Source organism: Quercus suber, unplaced genomic scaffold, assembly GCF_002906115.3.
Source record: "Quercus suber isolate HL8 unplaced genomic scaffold, Cork oak 2.0 scaffold_675, whole genome shotgun sequence".
Lineage (NCBI taxonomy): Eukaryota > Viridiplantae > Streptophyta > Magnoliopsida > Fagales > Fagaceae > Quercus > Quercus suber.
The window spans coordinates 105,072-125,724 of NW_027070116.1; the positions used below are offsets into that span (position 1 = coordinate 105,072).

Sequence of the window (20,653 nt, forward strand, 5' to 3'; positions counted from 1 at the left end):
CTCATCAGCGTTCACTGTCGATGGAACTCGATAGTGGAGATCAGAGCTCGCAAGTCAAATTGTAGTGATGGAACTCGTGAAGCGGCATGGTGGCAGCGATGGTGACGGTGTGTGGGCAGTGGCTGTTGGTGATGATTTCGGGGGCGAGTTATGCGACGGCGTCATTCTGTTGGTGGGATCGGTGGCTTGGTGTTGGCTTTCAACTCTCTTGTTCTCAATCTAACGGTTTGAAGTTGTGGATCTGAATTTTTTTTTGGGTGGAATTTATGTTCTCTGTTTCTGATCTGGTGGTAGTCCTTAGAGTCGGGCATGGATTGGGCTCACAGGTTTTGGGGGAGTAGTGGGCTTTTCTATTGGTTCTAGGATGAAGAATTCATGTGGCCAAAGGGGGTATATGGTTCGGGCTGGTTCTAGCTTTGGTTTGCAGATCTCATGAGGTAAGAAATTGGGTTGCATTGATTTGCAAATCTCGTGGGGTAAGTATTTGAGTAATGGCATGTCTAGCGGTTAAGTTGTTTTCAGATGGTGAGTGTGGCTGTGGGTTGTTAGTCGTGATTTTAGGTTGCTGAAAGGGGTGATTAGGTTGGGCTCTGATACCAAATTGATGTAGGACAACCTAGGCTTCCCACCCAAGGTGTTTGGAATCACCACCAAACAAATACTATGCAATCTCTACAAATAATCTTAATAATAATAATAATAGTTTGTAAAATACAAAAGGAACCATCTGGAGCTTTATATACAGCTTCTAGGAATCACAATGATAAAGATAAACTCTCCTAAACAATCATAAATACTAATACGATAATCCTAACAATCTCAAATACTAATCCAATACTAAAGATAATCCCAAATAAGGATAACATAAATGATAAAGATAAATCCACAGATGTGCTATCATGTGGTGTCCGCACCACAGTTTCACCACTCCAGGTACTTGCCAAATTTTTAAGTTCTTGGTGACCCTTTTGCCCCATCTTGACCTTTTTTTTTTTGGGTGCACATTTTTCTTGCAACTTCTTTTTTCTCCTATCTTCTAGAGCTAAGAACAAACCTGTAACCTACTCTTTAAAGCCCTCCAATGAAGTCCCCACATTTTAAATTTAAAATGTATTACTCATTTTTATAGAAGGCTTTATTTTGAAATGAGGTTCATCCCTCTATTCTGGATGATGTGGACTTTGGAAGAATTTCTGAGGAAGATGCCTTACGGTTGGATAGACCTTTTGAAGATGATGAAGTGTTTGGGGTGGTTAGTGGATTCAATGGTGATAAGTCACAAGGTTCAGATGGTTTCTCCATGGCTTTTTTTCAATCTTGCTAGAGCATTCTAAAATCAGATATTATGGTTGTCCTTCATAATTTCCATGAGCAAGTTATGTTTGAAAGGAGTCTTAATGTTTCTTTCCTTGCCCTCATTCCCAAGAAATCTGATGCTGTGGAAGTGAAGGATTTTCGTCCTATTAGTTTGGTGGGTGGGATGTATAAGATTATATCTAAGGTTTTGGCTAATCGTATGTGAAGGGTAGCGCATAGTCTTATCTCAGATTCTCAAAATTCCCTTGTTAAAGGTAGGCAGATTTTGGATTCTGTTTTAATTGCTTCCGAATGTATAGATAGTAGGATGAAGATGGGGTGCCAGGGGTTATTTACAAATGGATATTGAGAAAGTTTATGATTATGTGAATTGAAATTTTCTTATGTATTTGCTTAAGCGGTGTGGCTTTTCAATGGTACTCTAGTTGATTTTTTTGGAAGCACAAGGGGTGTTCGTCAAGGGGACCTATTATCTCTGCTCCTTTTTTATATTTTCATGGAGGCTTTGAGCCATATTTTGGATACAGCTGCAATGTTCAGATAGTTTTCAGGCTTCTCAATAGGTAATTCAGCTGGTACGTTGCTAACAGTGTCCCATCTCTTATTTGCAGATGATACACTTTTTTTCTGTGATGCTGACTCACATCATTTAGCTGCTTTGCATGGAATTCTGGCCAGATTTGAAGTGGTATCAGGGTTAAAAATTAACCTACTGAAGTCAGAATTGGTACCAATTGGTAATGTGCCTAATATGGATAAATTAGTGGAGATTTTGGGTTGTCAGCAGTCTTCACTTCCTTTGAAATATTTGGGTCTTCCATTGGGTGCTTCCCATAAAGAGAAGACAATTTGGAACCCTGTTTTGGAGAAGATGGAGCAGCGTCTAGCTGGGTGGATGAGGTTGTATTTTTTTAAAGGGGGCAAAGTAACTCTTATTAAGAGTGCTTTGTCCAATTTACCTACTTATTTCCTTTCCCTCCTTCCTATTCCAATAAAGGTGGCAAATCATATGAAGAAATTACAAAGAGATTTTCTTTGTAGTGGTATTGATGCTCCTAAGGTTCCTCTGGTGGAATGAGCTAAGGTTTGTATGTCGGTGCAGAAGGGTGGTTTAGGGATTCGACAGCTGAGAAGATTTAATTCTGATTTGTTAGGCAAATGGTTGTGGAGATATGGAATGGAGAGAGATGCCCTTTGGAGGAAGGTCATTAAGGCTAAATATGGGAATGAAGGGAGTGGTTGGTGTACCAAATCGGTGTTAGGGACCTATGGTGTTAGTGTGTGGAAATCCATTAGAAGTGGCTAGCTGGACTTTTCTAAATTTCTTCAATTTGATGTCGGTGATGGTACTAGGATAAAGTTTTAGGAGGATGTATGGTGTAGGGATTATTCCCTTAAGGAAGCATTTCCAGAATTGTATAGTATTAGTTGGGCAAGGGAGTTTTTTGTGTCAGAGGTGATGTGTTTCTCCAATGGGAGGCTTTATTTGGACATTCGATTCCATCGTCCACCACAAGATTAGGAGTCAGAATCATTTAATCGTTTTTGGGTTGTGCTTTATTCCACGAATGTGCGGGTGTTGGTGATAGTAAACTTTGCTGGAAGCCAACAATGAGGAGAGGTTTTGAGGTTCGAGGCTTCTATCACTCTTTATCTCCTTCTTTTGTCATTGATTTTCCTTGGAAAATGGTGTGGCAATCCAAGGTTCCTCTTAGAGTAGCATTCTTTTCTTAGAGTGCTGCCTTAGGTAAGATCTTAACTACAAATAATCTTTGGAAGAGGCATATTGCAGTGTTAGAGTGGTACTTTATGTGTAAAAGGTGTGAAAAATCGGTGGATCAGCTTCTTCTTCATTGTCCTATAGCATATGAGCTATGGTCTATGGTTTTTTGTTTGTTTGGTATACATTAGGTTATGCCGTATAAAGTTAGTGACGTATTAGCTTTTTGGCAGGGGAAGTTTGGTAGACATCGAAACATAGGTTTATGGAGGTTTGTGCCGCATTGTTTGTTTTGGTGCTTATGGCAGGAGTGGAATGCTAGATGCTTTGAGAATTGTGAACGGTCTATTCTTGATATTAAATTTTTCTTTTTCTGTACTCTCCTTGAGTGGAGTTTAGCTTTTCCTTCCTATTCTTGTCTTTCTCTCCCCGATCTTATAGATCGTTGTAATCTGGGTTTTTTATTTATGCCACTGTAGTACACTTTCAGTGCACTTGGTTGGTTTTTTTTAAAAAAAAAAATTTCTTATGTTACTTATCAAAAAAAGAAAAATGTAGGAGAGCAGCACAATTGAAAAGAAAGAATTTTTGCTAGAGACAGAAGCAGAGCAGGAATGCTTTGAAGAGGAAGTGGACTCAAAGATGGAAGGTAGTGAGAGCTTTAATTAGACGAATGGGGTATTTTCTACAGAAGACATTGACAATGGTGGAAGCTTACCATGAAAGCAACAGAAGCATTAGAAGCAAAAGCCTTTGCTCAAAAAGCTTGGAAGCCTACTTAAGAAGATGGTCACTAGCAACCATAAGTTGAGAAATAGACATGTTTGGCTTAACTTGTTTCCTACTAGCAAGAAGGGATATATGGTATTATTTTGCACCTAAATGTGTTTTCTTTATTGTTTATGCTTCCCGAAAGCAAAATAGGCTAAAGAAGTGAAGAGGCTTGTATTTTTTTTTTTTTTAGTTTTTCCTTTTATCACTTTTGTTTTTTTAATGTGATTTCTCATGTGGGACAGTATCTTGTATGTGATGGAGATTTTTTTTGCCTTCATTTTCATTTTGTGTTCATTGCTCTTCTTATCTTAGATTTTTTAAGAGTGGTGATTTCTATCTGTATTTTGTTGTGTTGCTTCCTGTTCTCTATTCTAGATGGATATGCTAGTCGTTGCAAAGGGTTGCAAAATTCAATCTTGATGTGCAGTAGTCTATTAGATGGATATATCACACAACACTGTCAAATGTTGCAAAGTTAAAACATCATTATGGCCTGGGAAAACTGTTTGCAAAGGGAACCACACAAGTTGATGTCTTTTGCTGGAATTGAATTTCAATTGATTTGGAAAAAATCTTATAAATCTAGCCAACTTGACCATTTCATGTTATTTTATGTTTCCAAGCTCTAATGTGCCATGCATACCTTAAATTGTAGGGAAATAGCTGCTTCCATCTACAACTAGTTAGCATTATCACATGGTAGGGAACACCCACTTACCTTGCAAGTGCAATATTAAGATTAGGACTGACTTGAGTTTAGATGCCTAGTTGCATGTTAGACTCAAATGCAAGGAAACTTCATTTGCTCTTTTGTTTTGCACATAAGGATGCTGTTGAATACGTCCGAAAGTGTGTGCAATGTCAAAAGCATGCTCCTTTGATACATTAGCTGGCAAGGAGTTTGAACCCTATCAGTAGCCCATGACCCTTTGCATAGTAGGGGCTAGATATTATTGGTCTGTTCCCTCAGGCTATAGGATACCAAAGATTTGTTCTAGTAGCTGTGGACTACTTTACTAAGTGGGTGGAGGCCGAGGCACTAGCCAATACCCAGGATGTAGATGTTAAGAAATTTATGTGGAGAAACATAATAACAAGATTTGGAGTGCCAGAATCCCTGGTATCTGATAATGGGTTGCACTTTGACAGTAAAGCCTTTCACAAGTTCTGTAGCGATCTTGGTATTAAGAACAGGTATTCTACCCCGATGTATCCACAGAGTAATGGTCTAGTTGGGGCTACTAACAAGGCGATTGTGAATGGATTGAAGAAAATATTAGAAGGCACAAAGGGAATGTGGGGTGAAGAGTTACTGAATGTCTTATGGGCATACCAGACAACTACTAGAAGATCTATAGGAGAAACACCTGACATATGAAGGGGAAGCGGTAATACTAGCTGAAGTAAGCTTATGTAGCCTGGGTCTCAAGATTTGTCCTTGCCGAGAACGAAGAGCTAAAGGTGAAACAGCTAGACTCATTGGAAACCTTATCTACATTTTATCTAAGGACAGAAACCTGTATTCAGTTTGATCCCGGTCATTGAATAGGTGGAAACCTTATCTACATTTTATCTAAGGACAAAAACTTGTGTTCGGTTCGATCCTTGTCACTGAACAGGTGGAAACTTTATTTCTATGTTACCTAAAAACCTCTGATTGGTTTAACCGCGGTCACCGACCAAGAGCACACCTTAACTCAGTTATATGATAGCTATAAATGAACGAGAGTAAAATATGGCAGAAATAATTTAACTCTAATAAAAAAAGAAAAAATATATAATTATAGCAATAAGAATTATTCATAAATATGGCCAAAGCTGATGTCTTGTCACCGCACCTCGGTGATTATAAGTAAAATAAATAAGATAAATAAAAACTAAAATCAAGTGTTCTGTCACCACATCTTGGTGACCATAGGCAAACCGAGCAAAGCAAGAAAAAGCAAAAGAAAAAGCAAAGTAAAAACATTTTCTTATATTTCAAGCAGCAGGGTCATTTGGTGTGACTGGAATAATGTCCATGACAGGTTGAGTTAGAGCAGTGTTCACGGCAGGCAAGGTAGCAGAGTCAGGGAACTGTGATGGAGTTGAGTCCGACACCACATTTGGATTGCTGGTGATTTCAAGGTCAACCAACTCCACGTGGGAATCAATTTCTTGCACCAGCTCCCTCACGCTCAGAGTGTCTTCTTCTTCAGCACCAGTGGACTTCTGAACTGGAGGAGGTGGCTCTGGGAAAGGTATTTACTCGGGATTCCTTAATGGGGAATCATTGGGCACCCCTATCACTTGCAGAGCGACTATCCATCCCTTGCCAAACCCATGTCGTTGTGCTTGGTAATCAATTGGTTCTACAGAGTTCTCAGCATCTGCGAAGCTCGCGTTGTACCACTTGTCCTCACAAGCTTCTAGGGCTATCTTTAGCTCTGCAATTTCGTGGGCCTGTGCCAGATTTAGATTTTCTGCTTTAGCTAACTTGAGTTATGTTCCCCCTAGCTTTACATCTATCTCCGCCAGCTTCTGCTCTGCCAGTACTCGAGCCCTCTTGGCCTCCCGTGCCCTTTTCTCGGCACCCTCTGCAGCCTTGCCCCTTATCCTTCATCGTGGCCTCAACAACATCCTTCAGAGCCTTTTCTAGGCCAGCCTCCTCGGTAGCGTCCTTCAATCAATCTTCGACCATGTAAGCCAATTGCGCTGCTTGTAACCACAATATCAATAAACATGAAAAGGAAAAATATACAAATATTTAACAGAAGAAAAATAAAGTTTTACTACGATTGTATGCCATTGCAAACGAGTAGTTCAGGATTCGTCAATGCCGCTTGAGAAAACGTCTTCGGGAAGTTGCAGGCCTTGTTCAAGGCTTCGAGCAATCCGGCCACCGTCACCTTTGAGGCTTCGAGCAATCCGGCCACCCTCACCTTGAGCCTAATTTCTAATGCTAGCTGTTGCCGGGAGAGGCTCATTCCTGAGCCTAAAGATCGTTTGCCATCCCACAGCAGGGCGAGAAGAGGAAGACGCCAGGTTGGATCTGATCTGTGTGGTTGGACAGGTGCTACCAGTGGATTCCTAAATAACCACTCCACCCGCTGCAAAAACCGAGGGAGTCCTTAGAGGTGTGTCTTCTAGTACTTTTAGAGGTTGGTCGGTGGTGCCCTGTCTTTTCCGAGTGTGGGTGGCAAGAGAAGGCTAATTCTTGCCTTAAGTCTGTTACTGCTATGCAACTGGGCAGGCGCAAGGCAGAAATCGGTCGATAGTCATCATCCTTTTGACTACCAACTCGCCCTTTCCCTATTCAGCTTCTACTTCGAAAGAATATACTGACTCGACTTTCGCTTGCTTAGCTGGCTAGACTTCAGCCCGGGGCTCCTCTACCGGTATGTGAATATCACGTCCTTGAAAAACTAAATCAGCTGAGGCGTCTCTCACAGGTACTAGTGAATCTACCCGAACCAACCAGGGACTGAGTTCTCGAGCTTCGCCTACTGTTAGGTTGGGAGGAAAGAGATTCGAATGCCGTATGTCAATGTAGACAATAGCGGTTGTCCACCAACAGAGCCTGTCCAAAGGGCTGCTAGGTAGTGTAGCACAGAGTGCAAGCGAGGATAAGGTGGGATGCTCGAAGTTGCCCGTCGAAGTTGATAAAAATCTCTAACCGGAGCACAAAGTTTAGGTCTCTCACATGCATGACTCTAATGTCCAGTACAAACCTCTTACTATCTGTGCCAAAGTGAAACAAAAGCTGGCTAGTACGTGTTTAAACAATAATAAATACAAGCAAACATCACTAAATTAAAAATAAAGTTAAATGTGCACGGTACCTACCAACATCCTAAGGTGAGGTCGGGCAAGTGAGCTCGCCTGCATGCCAGTTACCGCTTACCATGACATACTCCCTACAGACTTTCTGTTAGAGTCAGGAAGGCACAATATCAGCCATACGCGTACGTCCTAACTTTTAGGTAATAGTCTATTCTAATGTTACCATGTAAACTATACATGAAATTTATATCATGGTGGTCCAACTATAGCCCGTACAACCAATTTAATTGGCTGACACAACTCACCACTCTGTAAAAATTAGGGGGAAATTGGTTGGGACACAAACTGTAAAATCTAAGGGTCCTAAGTATCAGGTGATCTACGAGAAATCTAACCCCTCCCTTTAAGATAGCCATTAACGGGAAAAGTACCACATGAGGGCACCACTGAAGAGTAATGTCACCCTTATGACAATATGCAACCTCTACATCCCAGGGATATCATAAACCGCCCTAAAGTTAGCTAAGAATGCCTCAGTGTTAAGAAGATATGAGAAACCCATTCTTAATTCTAGAGTAAGAAAAAGAAATTGAAACAAGAGGAGGAATGAACAAAGAAACTTATTGTGGGCTCTAGGAATTTGGTGATCTTGGTTGGAGAATCTATGCTCAGGAAGAATATGCTCGGCAGTAGAGGAATTGGAAGAGTAGGGATGTAAAAATGATATGAAGAGGAGGAAGGTACTATTTATAGGGAGAATGTATTTATTGAAAAGGAGTAGGAAAGGCCTTTCAAATCCTTCTTTATAACTCCCACACGCATAACCTTGGTTCGCGAATCGTCAAGTTATGATTACAGTTGGATTTGATAGGCTGTCATAACGCTTCTTTTAAGGGACATTAATAACCGTCTTATCCTTCATTTAATGACTAACGGTTAGGCTTCCGAGGAATCCCTAGTTTATTAGGATGTCCTTGATTCGTTCCCGGTGACCGAACATGAATCAAGGGGGCTATTGTACAGCATACGGCCACGAGCCCGTTAGGCCTTGGCCCAAATACACTCCTAAGACACTCTTAAGCCCAAATCCAATGGTAAGCCCATTTAGCTGATCACAAGCTAGACAGGCCTATGCCGAGCATGTATAGGTTGGTTGAGAGATGTCCATACTCAGAATAGCCCATGACCTCGGCAGCTCGAGATTACCTTGGGGAATATCATTGCCGAGCAACCTTTGGGAGGCTGGAACCAATTCCAACGCTAGAGAGAGAACACTGTAAGAGGAGAGGAAGGAATTTCACAAAAATGAGAGGCATATAATCCAAAAGCTCGGTAGAGAGCTACCTGTGGTAGGAAACCATTACCCGCTATACAAGTAAATTGTGAGCCCAATCCTAGGCCCAGTCCATTGAGGAAAATTTGGGTACGCACAGTATTATCAAAGATTAATTTGGTTATTAGATTATTGATTTCTTGATTAACATAGGATGTCAAAACATTTTTTATGGGATTGGTGGTGTGGAAACTGTGAAACAATACAAGTGTGGATTAATGACTTTTATTTCAATATCTTAATTGATTGATGATAAGAAATAGTTTGGTCTTATTTTAAAAATAAAAATAAAACTCTTCATCTAGTAATTGTAATGGTTTATTTGGTACAGATTGTTTTTATTGATTTTTTTTTATACTATTTAATAGTAAGCTAGATAAAAGTATGAGGTTGAAAGATATACATTCACCCTTAGATAGGGAAAATCATATGCTTTTCCACCTCAAATTTTTTTTTTTTTAGGTCAATTTGGTACTTACTGTTTTCAAACATGTTTCAATGATATCATTACTATCATCTAGTAATACAATTTTTTTTTCAATAAAGTACTAGTGAAACATTTATTTGTTAGCTTAATTATAATAAACAATTTCATGTAAGCAGCTTGGAAAATAAAAGCCACATCAACGAAAAAAGATTTACTAAAAAAAACTAAAATCTTCATTCTCTTTTTTTTTTTTTGAGGATCCAACAGAAAAGTTTTATTAGGTAGTAACGGCTAAATCAGCCTGAACAACACATGAAATGTCTGGTGGTACATCTTCCATCTAGATAGATAAAGAGGGCGAGTTAGTAGCCCATCTAACCAATGCATGAGCAACCCTATTGCCTTGTCGACGTACATGAACAAAGCTTATATTATTGAAAAAAGAAGTTAACACCTTAACATCTTCAATCAAGAGACCATGGAGTGCTAAGGATTGTTCTGGGTTGTTGAGTTCCTTTGAGATTGTGTCTGAGTCCCCTGCAAAAACAGCTGAGGTTATTCCAATCTCTAAGGCAAATTCAACTGCTCGTCTTGCTGCAAATGCTTCCACTTGTGCCACCGTAGCTGGTTGAGTGATTTGTTGCAATAGAGAAGCCATCACTGCTCCTTCAGAATTGCGGATGACCACTCCAATACCAGCTGTCCCTGTCCCTGTGAAGATTGCGCCGTCGTAGTTCACCTTAGAAACTCCCAGGTCTGGTGCTTCCCACTTTGTATGCATTGCCTGTTGCTGCCTCGGTTTGACTGGGTGAAGGTTTTGGAATTCAGCTTTCCGTTCCTTTGACTGCTAGTCTATGCGATGTAATGGACACGTTACGTCATTAACTCAGGCCTGGTTCCTTCTATTCCAGATTGGCCACGCCATGAAAGCTAATAGCGCTGGGTCTCTGTTTTCCTTGAAAGCACGTTCAAAAACGTCTAGTGTTGTTTTCCTATTTATCGTTGCCAGCCAGCTCCATTGAGGATCCGAACTCCAAGCTTCCTGCAATTCAGAACAAAAAAACAAGGCATGTGAGCAGTCTTCAGCCATCATCTTGCAACTCTCACAAGTTGCTTCGGTGATGACTTTCCTCTTGCATAAATTGGACTTTGTTGGAAGAGCATCCCTACAAGCCCGCCACACGAAATTTTTCACCTTACTAGGGACTTCCAGACTCCAAAGTTCTCTCCAAAAGCCAGGATTTATTGCTGGAACCTGGTCCGTAGTCTCCCTTTCATGCAGGAACCGATAGCCCGACTTGACAGAGTATTGCCTCGAAGGCGTAAAGGGCCAAATAAGGGTATCTAGTTGCTGTGAAGAACTCAGAGGAATACTCTTAATTGCCTCTGCATCTTCATTACTGAAGACATGGTCTATCACATCTGTTTTCCAGCACTTTGTTTGCTGGTCTATCAAGGCAGCCACGCAAGAATTCTCTTGCCCATACAGCACTGGCGAGGAGATCTTGGCTCTGTTCTTTACATGCAGCCAGTTATCCCCCCAAATTCTGATCTGTTTACCATCCCCAACTCTCCATAAAGCTCCTCTAGAAATCACATCTCTTCACTTTAGTATACTTTTCCACGCATAGGAAGCTGAGGGTGCCTCTTTTGCACAGAGAAGTGTACCATTAGGAAAAAACCGAGCTTTAAAAACTCTATAAAACAACGAGTTATCATCTTTAAGAAGTCTCCAGGCAACCTTGGCAAGCATTGCTTCATTGAACATTGTCAAGTCCTTGAAGCCCATCCCACCAACATCCTTATGTTTACACAACTCCCCCCATTTCACCCAATGGATTCTTCTTCTCTCACCCCTTTGACCCCACCAAAATTTTCTGACAAGTGATTCAATCTCATGGCACAACGTAATCGGGAGCTTGAAACAACTCATTGCATAAGTTGGGATCGATTGTATGACCGATTTTATAAGAACTTCTCTGCCAGCTTGGGATAGCAACTTTCCTTCCCACCCTTGGAGTCTCTTCCACACTTGTTGTTTCAGTTTATCAAAACTTGCCCTTTTATTCCGCCCCACCAATGTTGGCAAACCAAGATATTCCTCATATTGCTTCACTTCGGCTACTCCAAACTCAGCCATGATATGGTTCTGCATGTCACTAGCTGTTGATTTGCTGAAAAAAAGAGATGTTTTGTCTCTATTTAATTTTTGGCCCGAAACCTTCTCATAGGAAGAGAGAATCTCCAAGACTTTCCAACAGTCTTCCTTTGTATCTCTACAAAACAGAAGGCTGTCGTCTGCAAATAACAAGTGTGTTAGCTTAGGACAATTACGACAAATAGAAACTCCTTGGAACTCACCCAAATTTGCTACTCTCTGAATAAGTCTATGCAACCCTTCTGAACATAAGAGAAAGACGTACGGGGAAAGTGGATCCCCTTGGCGAATACCTCTACTTGGTTTGATATTGCCTTGGGGTTCCCCCCATTTACCAAGAGTGAATATGAGACAGTGGTAAAACATTCCATGACTAGGGCAACCCATTTATCACTAAATCCCATTTGCTTCATAATATCTTTAAGAAAAGACCACTCAACCCGATCATAGGCTTTACTCATGTCTAACTTAAGAGCCATATATCCTGATTTTCCTGAGTTGTGATTTTTCATGTAATGAAGAGTCTCAAAAGCCACTAATATATTATCAGTTATCAAGCGACCTTTCAAAAAAGCGCTTTGGTGCTCTGAAATGATGTGAGGAAGGACTCTTTTCAATCTATTAGCTAGTACTTTTGAGAAAATCTTATAAAGCACATTGCATAGACTAATGGGTCTGTATTCAGTTACAAACTCCAGATTTTTCTTTTTTGGGATTAAAGTAATAAATGTGTGATTTAGAGAACTAGGCAACAAACCTTTGTTCAAAAAGTGCAGCACAGTACTAGTAACATCAGAGCTTACCAAATTCCAGAAGTTTTGGTAGAAAAGTGGAGGCATTCCATCGGGTCCAGGGGCTTTTAGTGGGGCCATTCGCTTCAAAGCAACCTCAACTTCCCATGCTTTGAAATCTCCAGTTAGGATAGTATTCATCTCCTCAGTCACCACTTGAGGAATAGACTCCAACTCTACTTTTAAAGGATCGGGTTTTGAGGAGGTAAACAGCTCGGAATAATACTTCAAGAATGAATCTGTAATTTGGTCTTTATTAGTACACCATACATTGGAATGGTTCCTAATACCAGCAATAAAATTCTTCCGCTTCCTCTGAGTTGCTCGACAGTGAAAGAACTTAGTATTACGGTCACCATCCTTCAAGTAAAGAGTTCGAGACCTCTGCCTCCATAACCACTCCTCCTTGTCCATAAGAGCATTAACTTCTTTCTGTATTTGCCACACTCTGCCTGAATCGCCCCCTTGAACAGCCACACGCTCAGCTTGTGCAAGTTCTTTTCTCTTTTTGTCTAACTCTCTTCTAATGTTTCCAAAGTGGTCACGGCTCCACCTGGTCAACTCGGCCCCACATGCTTCTATTTTCCTAATAACCTGTGTGTCTTCGGTCCCATCATAGGTAGCTAACCAAGCTCCCTCAACCGTTTCTCCACAACCTTTGTTTGCCAACCAAACTTCTTCAAATCTAAAAATCTTTTTCTTTTGCTGAAAATTCAGGTCAGCCAACTCAATCCACAGCAGCTTATGGTCTGAAGTAGTACTGTTCACATGAGTAACTCGAGTTCTCAGAAATTCTAAGAACCATTCATGTGAAGCTACTACCCTATCCAGCCTCTCCCAAACCGAAAAACCATCCCTAAAATGCTTACTCCAGGTGAAAGGGAAACCTTTAAATCCTAAGTCCATTAGCTCACATTCATCCAAGACTTCTCTAAATATTTGCATTTGATTTCGAGGTCTTAATCGTCCCCCCGACTTCTCTGACTGCTTTACAATCTCATTAAAATCTCCGGCACATAACCACGGGATGGAATTTCTACCATGCAGTTGACGAAGTAAGTCCCAAGATTCATGCCTTCTATGAGTTTCGGGATTGCCATAGAAACCGGTAAACCTCCAAGCTTTACCCAAATTTTTGTTTATAACAGCATCTATATGATTCAGGGAAGAGGATTCAACTTCAACTTCAACATCATTCTTCCAATACAGCACCAGACCTCCACCTCTAGTAACTCTTTGGACAAAAATTTTTTTATTAAAGCGAATTCTGTCTTTCACATAATCTAGCCTAGCTTCGTCTACCAATGTCTCGGCTAAAAACATGACAGAAGGGGCTTTTGCTTGTACCAGATCCACAAGCTCTTGAACTGCAAGTTGGTTCCCAAGCCCCCTGCAGTTCCACACGATGCAACTCATTGTGACTGGCGGGGCTGGACACTAGCCTCCGCCAATGAAATTGAATTTTCTCTATCATTGATTGAAACCACTATCTTCTTGTTAGGTAACTCACAATGATCTTCAGCCCTTTCAATTGGTCTCTTTAAACCCATTAAGTCAAGTGGGGAATGCTGAGTCCTAATGGTTGAACGAGGAAAGCGTTTCCAAGTTACCTGATGGGGAGTATCAACATTTGTACGTGAAGTCTAGTAATTAGTGATATCCGAGAGAGGGGTGACTGGTATTTTTTCCAAGGGGGGAACTAGCAAAGGGGCACGTGACATGCAAAGGTTTTTATTTAAATCCTTCCTCAGCGTGTCCAAATCATTAAGTGGAGACTCTTTCGGATGGGACTGAAATTCCTCGGTTTGGGCTGGAATATAGGGATCTTCATAAATGCCAAGATCTTTATCAATATCCTTCAATTGCTGAGAGAAAGAAATCCCTTTATTTCTGTGATCCTGTAATTTCGGGCTTACACTTTCCTTTTGGATTGTGGACTCAATTGCATGCAAATTGGGAAATTCCTCAATATCTGCTTCCATATCCATAGTTTCTTTGTCCGTTGAGCTAGCTGCTGCTAGGGTGGTCACCGGAGTTGGCCATTGCTTCTCATTCCTCCTCCACCGTGAGGATAAATTTTCTCTCCTATCTTCATAAAAACCTGAAACTCGGACTACATTACCTCTTGATGGCCCCGACGAGGTTGCCCTTAACCATGATCCGAATTGTTGGGAGGATTTTTGAAGAGAACCCTTACTTTGGATCCACAGATCACACTCCTTATCCCCATGAACAAGGCAGCCGCACCAATAGCAAATATTGGGGAGTCGCTCGTACCTGAATGTAACCCACACTTTCTCATTTTCCTCAAGAGTGATAATTCTCCCTCGACAGAGTGGTTGAAAGACATCAATGGTAACCCTTACTCGAATGTAATTCCCACACTCACAATCTGAAGTGTCTGTTGAATGGTCTACTATCCCAATGGCTTCACAAATATCCTCTGCTACTGATTTTGTTCTGTAGCTAATGGGGATATTGTGGACTTGCACCCAAAAAGCTACCTTGTCAAAGCTTGGATCTTCAAGAACTATATGCCTCTCATACCTCTGTAATACCACAAGGGACTTGTCAAAACTCCACGGCCCAGTGGACATAATTCTATCAACTTCCTCCTCCCTGTTGAAAACAAAAAGAACTTTGTGACCCCCTTCATTACTAATCTGAAAACCATTTTGAGATCTCCAAAGAGGTTTGAAAGTTCTGCCTATTGCATCCATATTGAGAGCACGCCTAGTAAGGAACAACACTGCAATGATGAACTCTTGCCGACGTCGATCCTTTTTAAAACTTATATCACCCCCTTCCCTTTCAGAAAGGGATAAACAACTCCATTGCCTGGATAGATCCTCCATACTATCACAAAAAAGACTGACAATAACAAATAAATAAAACCTATAAAGTGTTTCCCCACCCCCAAAAGAAAGAGAAGAAACCACTAGCCCTACATGTAACGTTGTTACAAGAGGGGAGAGACAAGCCTTACTAGAAGGGACGACAGTTCTACTGCCTAAGAGAAGAAGGAGAACCCACTCTCTCAGAAACAGAGAAAACTAATTATAAATTTTATTTCTTTTCAATTTTCGACTATTTTCTTTTCTTTTTCTTCAGATTTTTTTTTTCTTTACAACAAAGATAATACTTAAAAGAATATTTAAGGGAAAAAGAAAAGGAAAATAACCACAATTGATGTTAAAAAATATTTATATTTTTAAAATGAACCCATTTTAATAAATGAGAGTGGTTCATAAAATAAAAATAAAAATAAAAATGAGAGTGAATGTAAAAAAAGAAGAAGAAAAGAGTGAAAGAGACACAAACTGAAAGAGTCACTCTTCCGTTAGAAAATGTCCCAAAAGAAAGAAGCACGACCACCGATAATCCTCCGACGTAGGACGAAGCATGATGATCTTCCAGACGAAATCGTGTTGGAAATATTAGCAAGACTACCAGTGAAATCCCTCCTAAGATTCAGGTGCGTTTGCAAAACCTGGTACTCTTACATCACCAACCCCAATTTCATCTCCACCCACTTGCTGTGCTACAACAATCATGATGGTGGTTATGTCATCTACATGCCCAGGACTTCTGTTCACAGGGCTTATTTTCATCGCCCTCACAGTCAAATCTGTACGCTCGCTTTCGACCGCACCTTCGAAACCATATCCGAGTTTAGAATTCCCTTCACTTTTCAATCTGGGTATGCCAGTTTAGTGGGTTCTTGTAATGGCATATTATGTTTCACTGATTTTATCACACCAAAGTCTAACGATGTATACTTGTGGAACCCCAGTATTAGAAAATTTAAGAGGTTGCCCAATACTTGCTTGAACCAAACCCAGGTGCTTAATGTGGCACACGGATTTGGGTATGATTCCCTGAATAATGACTACAAGGTTGCCAGGTTTTCATGGACTGGTATCAAATGGATACCTCCCCCTGAGGTTGAGGTGTACTCATTAAGTTCGGATTCATGGAAAAGAATTGAACTTGGAATCTCCTGGAGACCCAATGTTTTGGCCCACTACTTTAATTATACTTTGACATTCCCATTTGTGAGTGGACATTTGCATTGGATGATAGAAATAATTGAAGAAGGAGATGGGCAAGGGTGGCGGCTTACTTCTATGATTTTGTCATTTGATGTCAATAGTGAGAAATTCAAAGAGCTACCACTGCCTGATGATGAAGGAAGTTGTATTACAAAATGTCTTACGTCATTCAAGGAAAAGCTGGCTTTGATTAAATTTGAAAGAAGTGTGCAACCACATAGCATGCTTTTATGCTCCATTTGGGTGATGAGGGAGTGTGGTGTGTTTGATTCCTGGAATAAACTGTGTGTTGTACCAGTTGAAAGCTCTCTTAATTTCATTGGTTTCACCAAGTATTGTTTAATTCTAGTCCGAAAAAGGTCCCAGCTGGTTTCTACTAACAGTAAATTAGAGAGCAAAGATAAGATTTTTTTAATAGACCCTGAAACTCTACACGAGAAGGAGATTAGTTACATTGGTAATCACATTGATAATCGTTTAGACATAGCTGCTTACATGGAGAACCTTGCTTTACTTGATGGAGAAAATCTGGTTTCTTACTGAGAAGATGGTGCTATGTGTATAACAAGTGATGTCATCACAGGTATGTACGAATTGAAACTTCTGTCATGCATTTACTGGTTGCAGTAGGCATGTTAGTATTGTTAAAATCATTATTTATGCCCTGGATATATATGATCCTTTTATGGTTGTGGCTGTGATATATTAGTATTTGATAGTGTTTATGAATGATTGTTGCACAGATAGTGAACCAATAAAAATGATGGGCCAAAATAATCTTGTTTGCTTGTGTGTGTCTCTGTTGTAGTGATAAAAAGAACTCATTAGAGCTATCTAACAATTTTTTTTTTAATAATAAAAAAAGATATGGCAAAAGAGATAGAGGAAGAATAAAGAGAAATAAAAATAAATAAATAAAAAAGGAATAGAAAAAAGAAATGGTACATGAAATGTTGTCTTCTTTGAGGGAGAGGTTTGGTGGGAGAAGCAGCGGGGGACTTGGAACGCGATCGCCTGGTGTCTCATGTGGTGTTTATGGAGAGAGAGGAATCGTCGTTATTTTGACGGTTGGAGTTAAGAGTGGTGAAGTTTAAATAGTTATTGTTAAATTCTCTAAGTCTACATTAATCATTTGTAGTAGTTTTTATTTCCTATTTTGCTAAAATCTTTCGTTTTTCAGTTTGTAGCTATGCCCTATGTGTGTCTTTGTGGAAACATAATCGAAATGAATGTAACAAGTTTTCTAAACTTATCAAGTCTGAGGTGGGTTGTGTTTGTCATATTCACTTTTGGCTTGATCCATGCTGTGGGGAGGTCATCCTTAAGGGGACCTTTTTGGCACTGTTTCGAATTGCCCTAAATAAGGACACTTATTTGGCCCACTATATGCATTGGACTAATGGAGTTATTCATTGGGACGTTCTCTTTACCAGATCAGTCCATGATTGAGAGACGGAGATTTTACATTATTTTCTTGGCTTTCTCTATTCCCATAAAATTGGTAGGGCTAGGAATGACCATGTGGTGTTTATGGAGAGAAAGGAATGCTCATTGCTTTGATAAGCAGGAGTTAAGTGTGGCAAAGTTGAAATATTTATTGTTGAAATCCTTATACGAGTGGATTCAACGTCTCTGTTGTCCTCTCTCACAAGGCTTCTAGAGTTTCGTTTCTAAATTCTCTAGGTCTACATTAATCCTTTGTAGTAGCTATTATATCTTATTTTTCTATAATTGGTCCTTTTTTATTTTTGTTTTTTCTGTTTGTAGCTATCCCCCATGTAATAGGGTGGTTTCACTTATGTTATTTTTAATGAAGTACTCATTTATCCCTAAAAAGAAAAAGAAAAAAAGAGACTGAAAGAAACTCAAAGTTGAAACCTATGGTGTATCTTTAGGGAAACAATTCAGAATGGGTTTAAAGGTTTTTTAAAGTCATCAAGTTTGAGGTGGGTTGTGGTTCTCGTATTTTCTTTTGGCTTGATCCATGGTGATGGAAGGTGATCCTTAAGGAGGCCATTCCGGCAACATTTCAAATTACCTGAAATAAGGAGACTTAAGTGGCAGACTATATGCGTTGGAATAACTAAGTTATACACTATTTTTTCAAACTTGAAAACGAAAAACAAATAAATAAATAAGCACCAGGGGATTTTTATGAGTAGGGAACCAAAAATAAAATCCTTTTTTCGTTTTCTCTCACTCTCTCTCTCTGAAATAATTGCTAGGATAGCTATATATTCGTTATAATTTTATAAATGTCTAATTAATTTAAATAATTGGTATATACAATTCCGTATGTTTCAGTGCTAAGTCGTACACAATCGGTCTTAAATCAAGGAAAAGAAGAAAGAGAAACCTGTTAAAAGTAATTCAAAATAGTATTAAAATATATTAATTTTTTTTTCTATTAATTCAAATTGGTATAATTATATAAATTTATAATAATTATTTTAACTTTCTAGAATCTCTTGGTTGTTTACTAATAAAATAATGATATAAAACAGGCCTATTAAAATAATATAAAATAAATAATAAAGTGGTTTTTGTTGTATATTTTGCAGAAGGAGGATGAGAGCAAAGAAAAGGAAGAAGACTGGGTAGAAGTTGAATTTGAGATGTGGGAGAGCTGCAAGATTGAAAAGAAAGAATTTTTTCCAGAGAGAGAAGCAGAACAGGAATGCAACAAAGAGGAAGTGGACTCAAAGATGGAAGGAGGTGAGAACTTTGATCAGATAAATGGGATATCTTCTACAGAAAACATTAATGATGGTGGAAGCCCACCATCAAAGCAGCAGCAACATAAGAAGAAGAAGCCTATGCTCGGAAAGTTTGGAAGCCTACTCAAGAAGAAGGGCACTAGCTGCCATAAGTATAGAAATAGACCAGTTTGGCTTAACTTCTGCCCTACTAGCAGGCAGGTATATTTGGTATTATGTTGTATGTGATGGAGATTTTTTTGTTTACCTTCATTTTCATACGTGTAATTTTCTTGTCTAGATTTTGTGAAAAGAATTGGTAATTTTGAATTTTCATCTTGATGTGCTGTGTCCATTGTCTATTCTAACTGGATATGTTGTAGCAAAGAGCTGCAAAATTTTATCTTTGGTGTGCAGACAGTGCAGTTGTCTATTAAATAGATGAATCACATATCAGTTATCACTGTTAAGTTGTTGCCGAATTAATAAACATCATTGCATGAAGAATTACTGTTTAGAAAGGGAACCAGCAATTTAGTGTCTTTTGCTGCAAATTGAATTTCATCTGATTTGGAAAGTCTTATTAATCTAGTGAACTTTACCATTTCAAGTTAGTTAATTGAAGTTATATACCGACTGATTTAGGAAGTGAATTTCCATGTTGCCAAGTTCTGATGTGCCATGCATAGGTTTAATTATAGGGAACAGCCCTCCTCCAGCTCCAGCTGATTGACATTATCACATGGTAGGGAACACCCACTTACCTTGCAAGTGCAGTATCTTAAGATCAGGACTGACATGAAATTACTTGGTAGCCTAGTTGCATGTCACTCAAAAAGCTAGGAAAGTTATTTATTTAACTGTTTGCTTATTTGGTTAAGACAGAAATTTACTGTTTTGCACATATGGAAGTATTTTTTCTTTGAAAATCTGAAGAGAATCTTTCTGTTAGTTGTGAGTCGTGAAACAAGCATGAGTACTGCCTTTGTTCCCATCATATATGAGATAATACACAAACTTTGTCTTGTGTTAGCCTTTCCATGTATTGGAAATGCTGATTGCCTAAGTATTGGAGTATCAGATGGCTTATTTCATAAGTTGAATCAAAGAGTTCTGCAACATTGCAAATGTTACATGGACGTCTTTTTTTTTTTTTGGATGGAGTTTTAAATGTAGTGTTTGTTGTTGTTATTGTGGTCAGCTGTATAAAAAGTATACTGAAAGTAAGTGTTTGTGATAGCATATATATGTATCTAAGTGACCCCAATGCTCTTCTCAAAAAAAAAAAAAAAGTGATCCCAATGCATTCTTGTAGCCATAGGCAGGTGAAGCTTAGGTGGGAGACAAGTTTTATTGGTGCTGAGCATGGCCAATTGAACAACATTTTTATTTTAGAATGAACAAACACACACACACAGGGAAATGGAATGAGGATCTAACACAAAGGCAAGTTCTGCTTCTTCTGTCTAGTACACATACTAAAAAACCTATGCAGTTTGTTTTCTGCAATTCTTGAATCAAAATTAAGTTTGACAGGTGTACTTCAAACATTTGGCCATCATATAGGATTTCCATAAGCCCAATTTGAATATCATATGACTGTATGCCTACTTGACATTGTTG

The 20,653-nt window shown here is 39.4% G+C and overlaps 2 protein-coding genes across 3 annotated transcripts in view; both read left to right on the plus strand.

Annotated features, from left to right (window-relative positions):
- Positions 1 to 15,553: 15,553 nt before the first annotated feature.
- LOC111988598 (F-box/kelch-repeat protein At3g23880) overlaps positions 15,554 to 20,653 on the plus strand; it is an 8,811-nt gene continuing 3,711 nt past the window's right edge. The window contains exons 1-2 of one of the 2 annotated variants that reach the window (XR_010625997.1): positions 15,554 to 16,917; positions 18,896 to 19,252. Coding sequence is in view for 1 of the 2 variants with exons in the window: in XM_065766031.1 (XP_065622103.1) it covers positions 15,630 to 16,877 (1,248 nt within the window). In the remaining variant the exon portion in view is untranslated. Of the gene's footprint in view, positions 16,918 to 18,895; positions 19,263 to 20,653 lie in introns of those variants that run through there. The other variant, XM_065766031.1, reaches the window with a different exon arrangement.
- The window catches only part of LOC112021766 (uncharacterized), a 6,623-nt gene continuing 2,875 nt past the window's right edge, over positions 16,906 to 20,653 (plus strand). Inside the window, exons 1-2 of the mRNA XM_065766026.1 lie at positions 16,906 to 16,917; positions 18,896 to 19,252. Of these exons, the coding sequence (XP_065622098.1) occupies positions 16,906 to 16,917; positions 18,896 to 19,252 (369 nt within the window). The remainder of the gene's footprint in view (positions 16,918 to 18,895; positions 19,253 to 20,653) is intronic.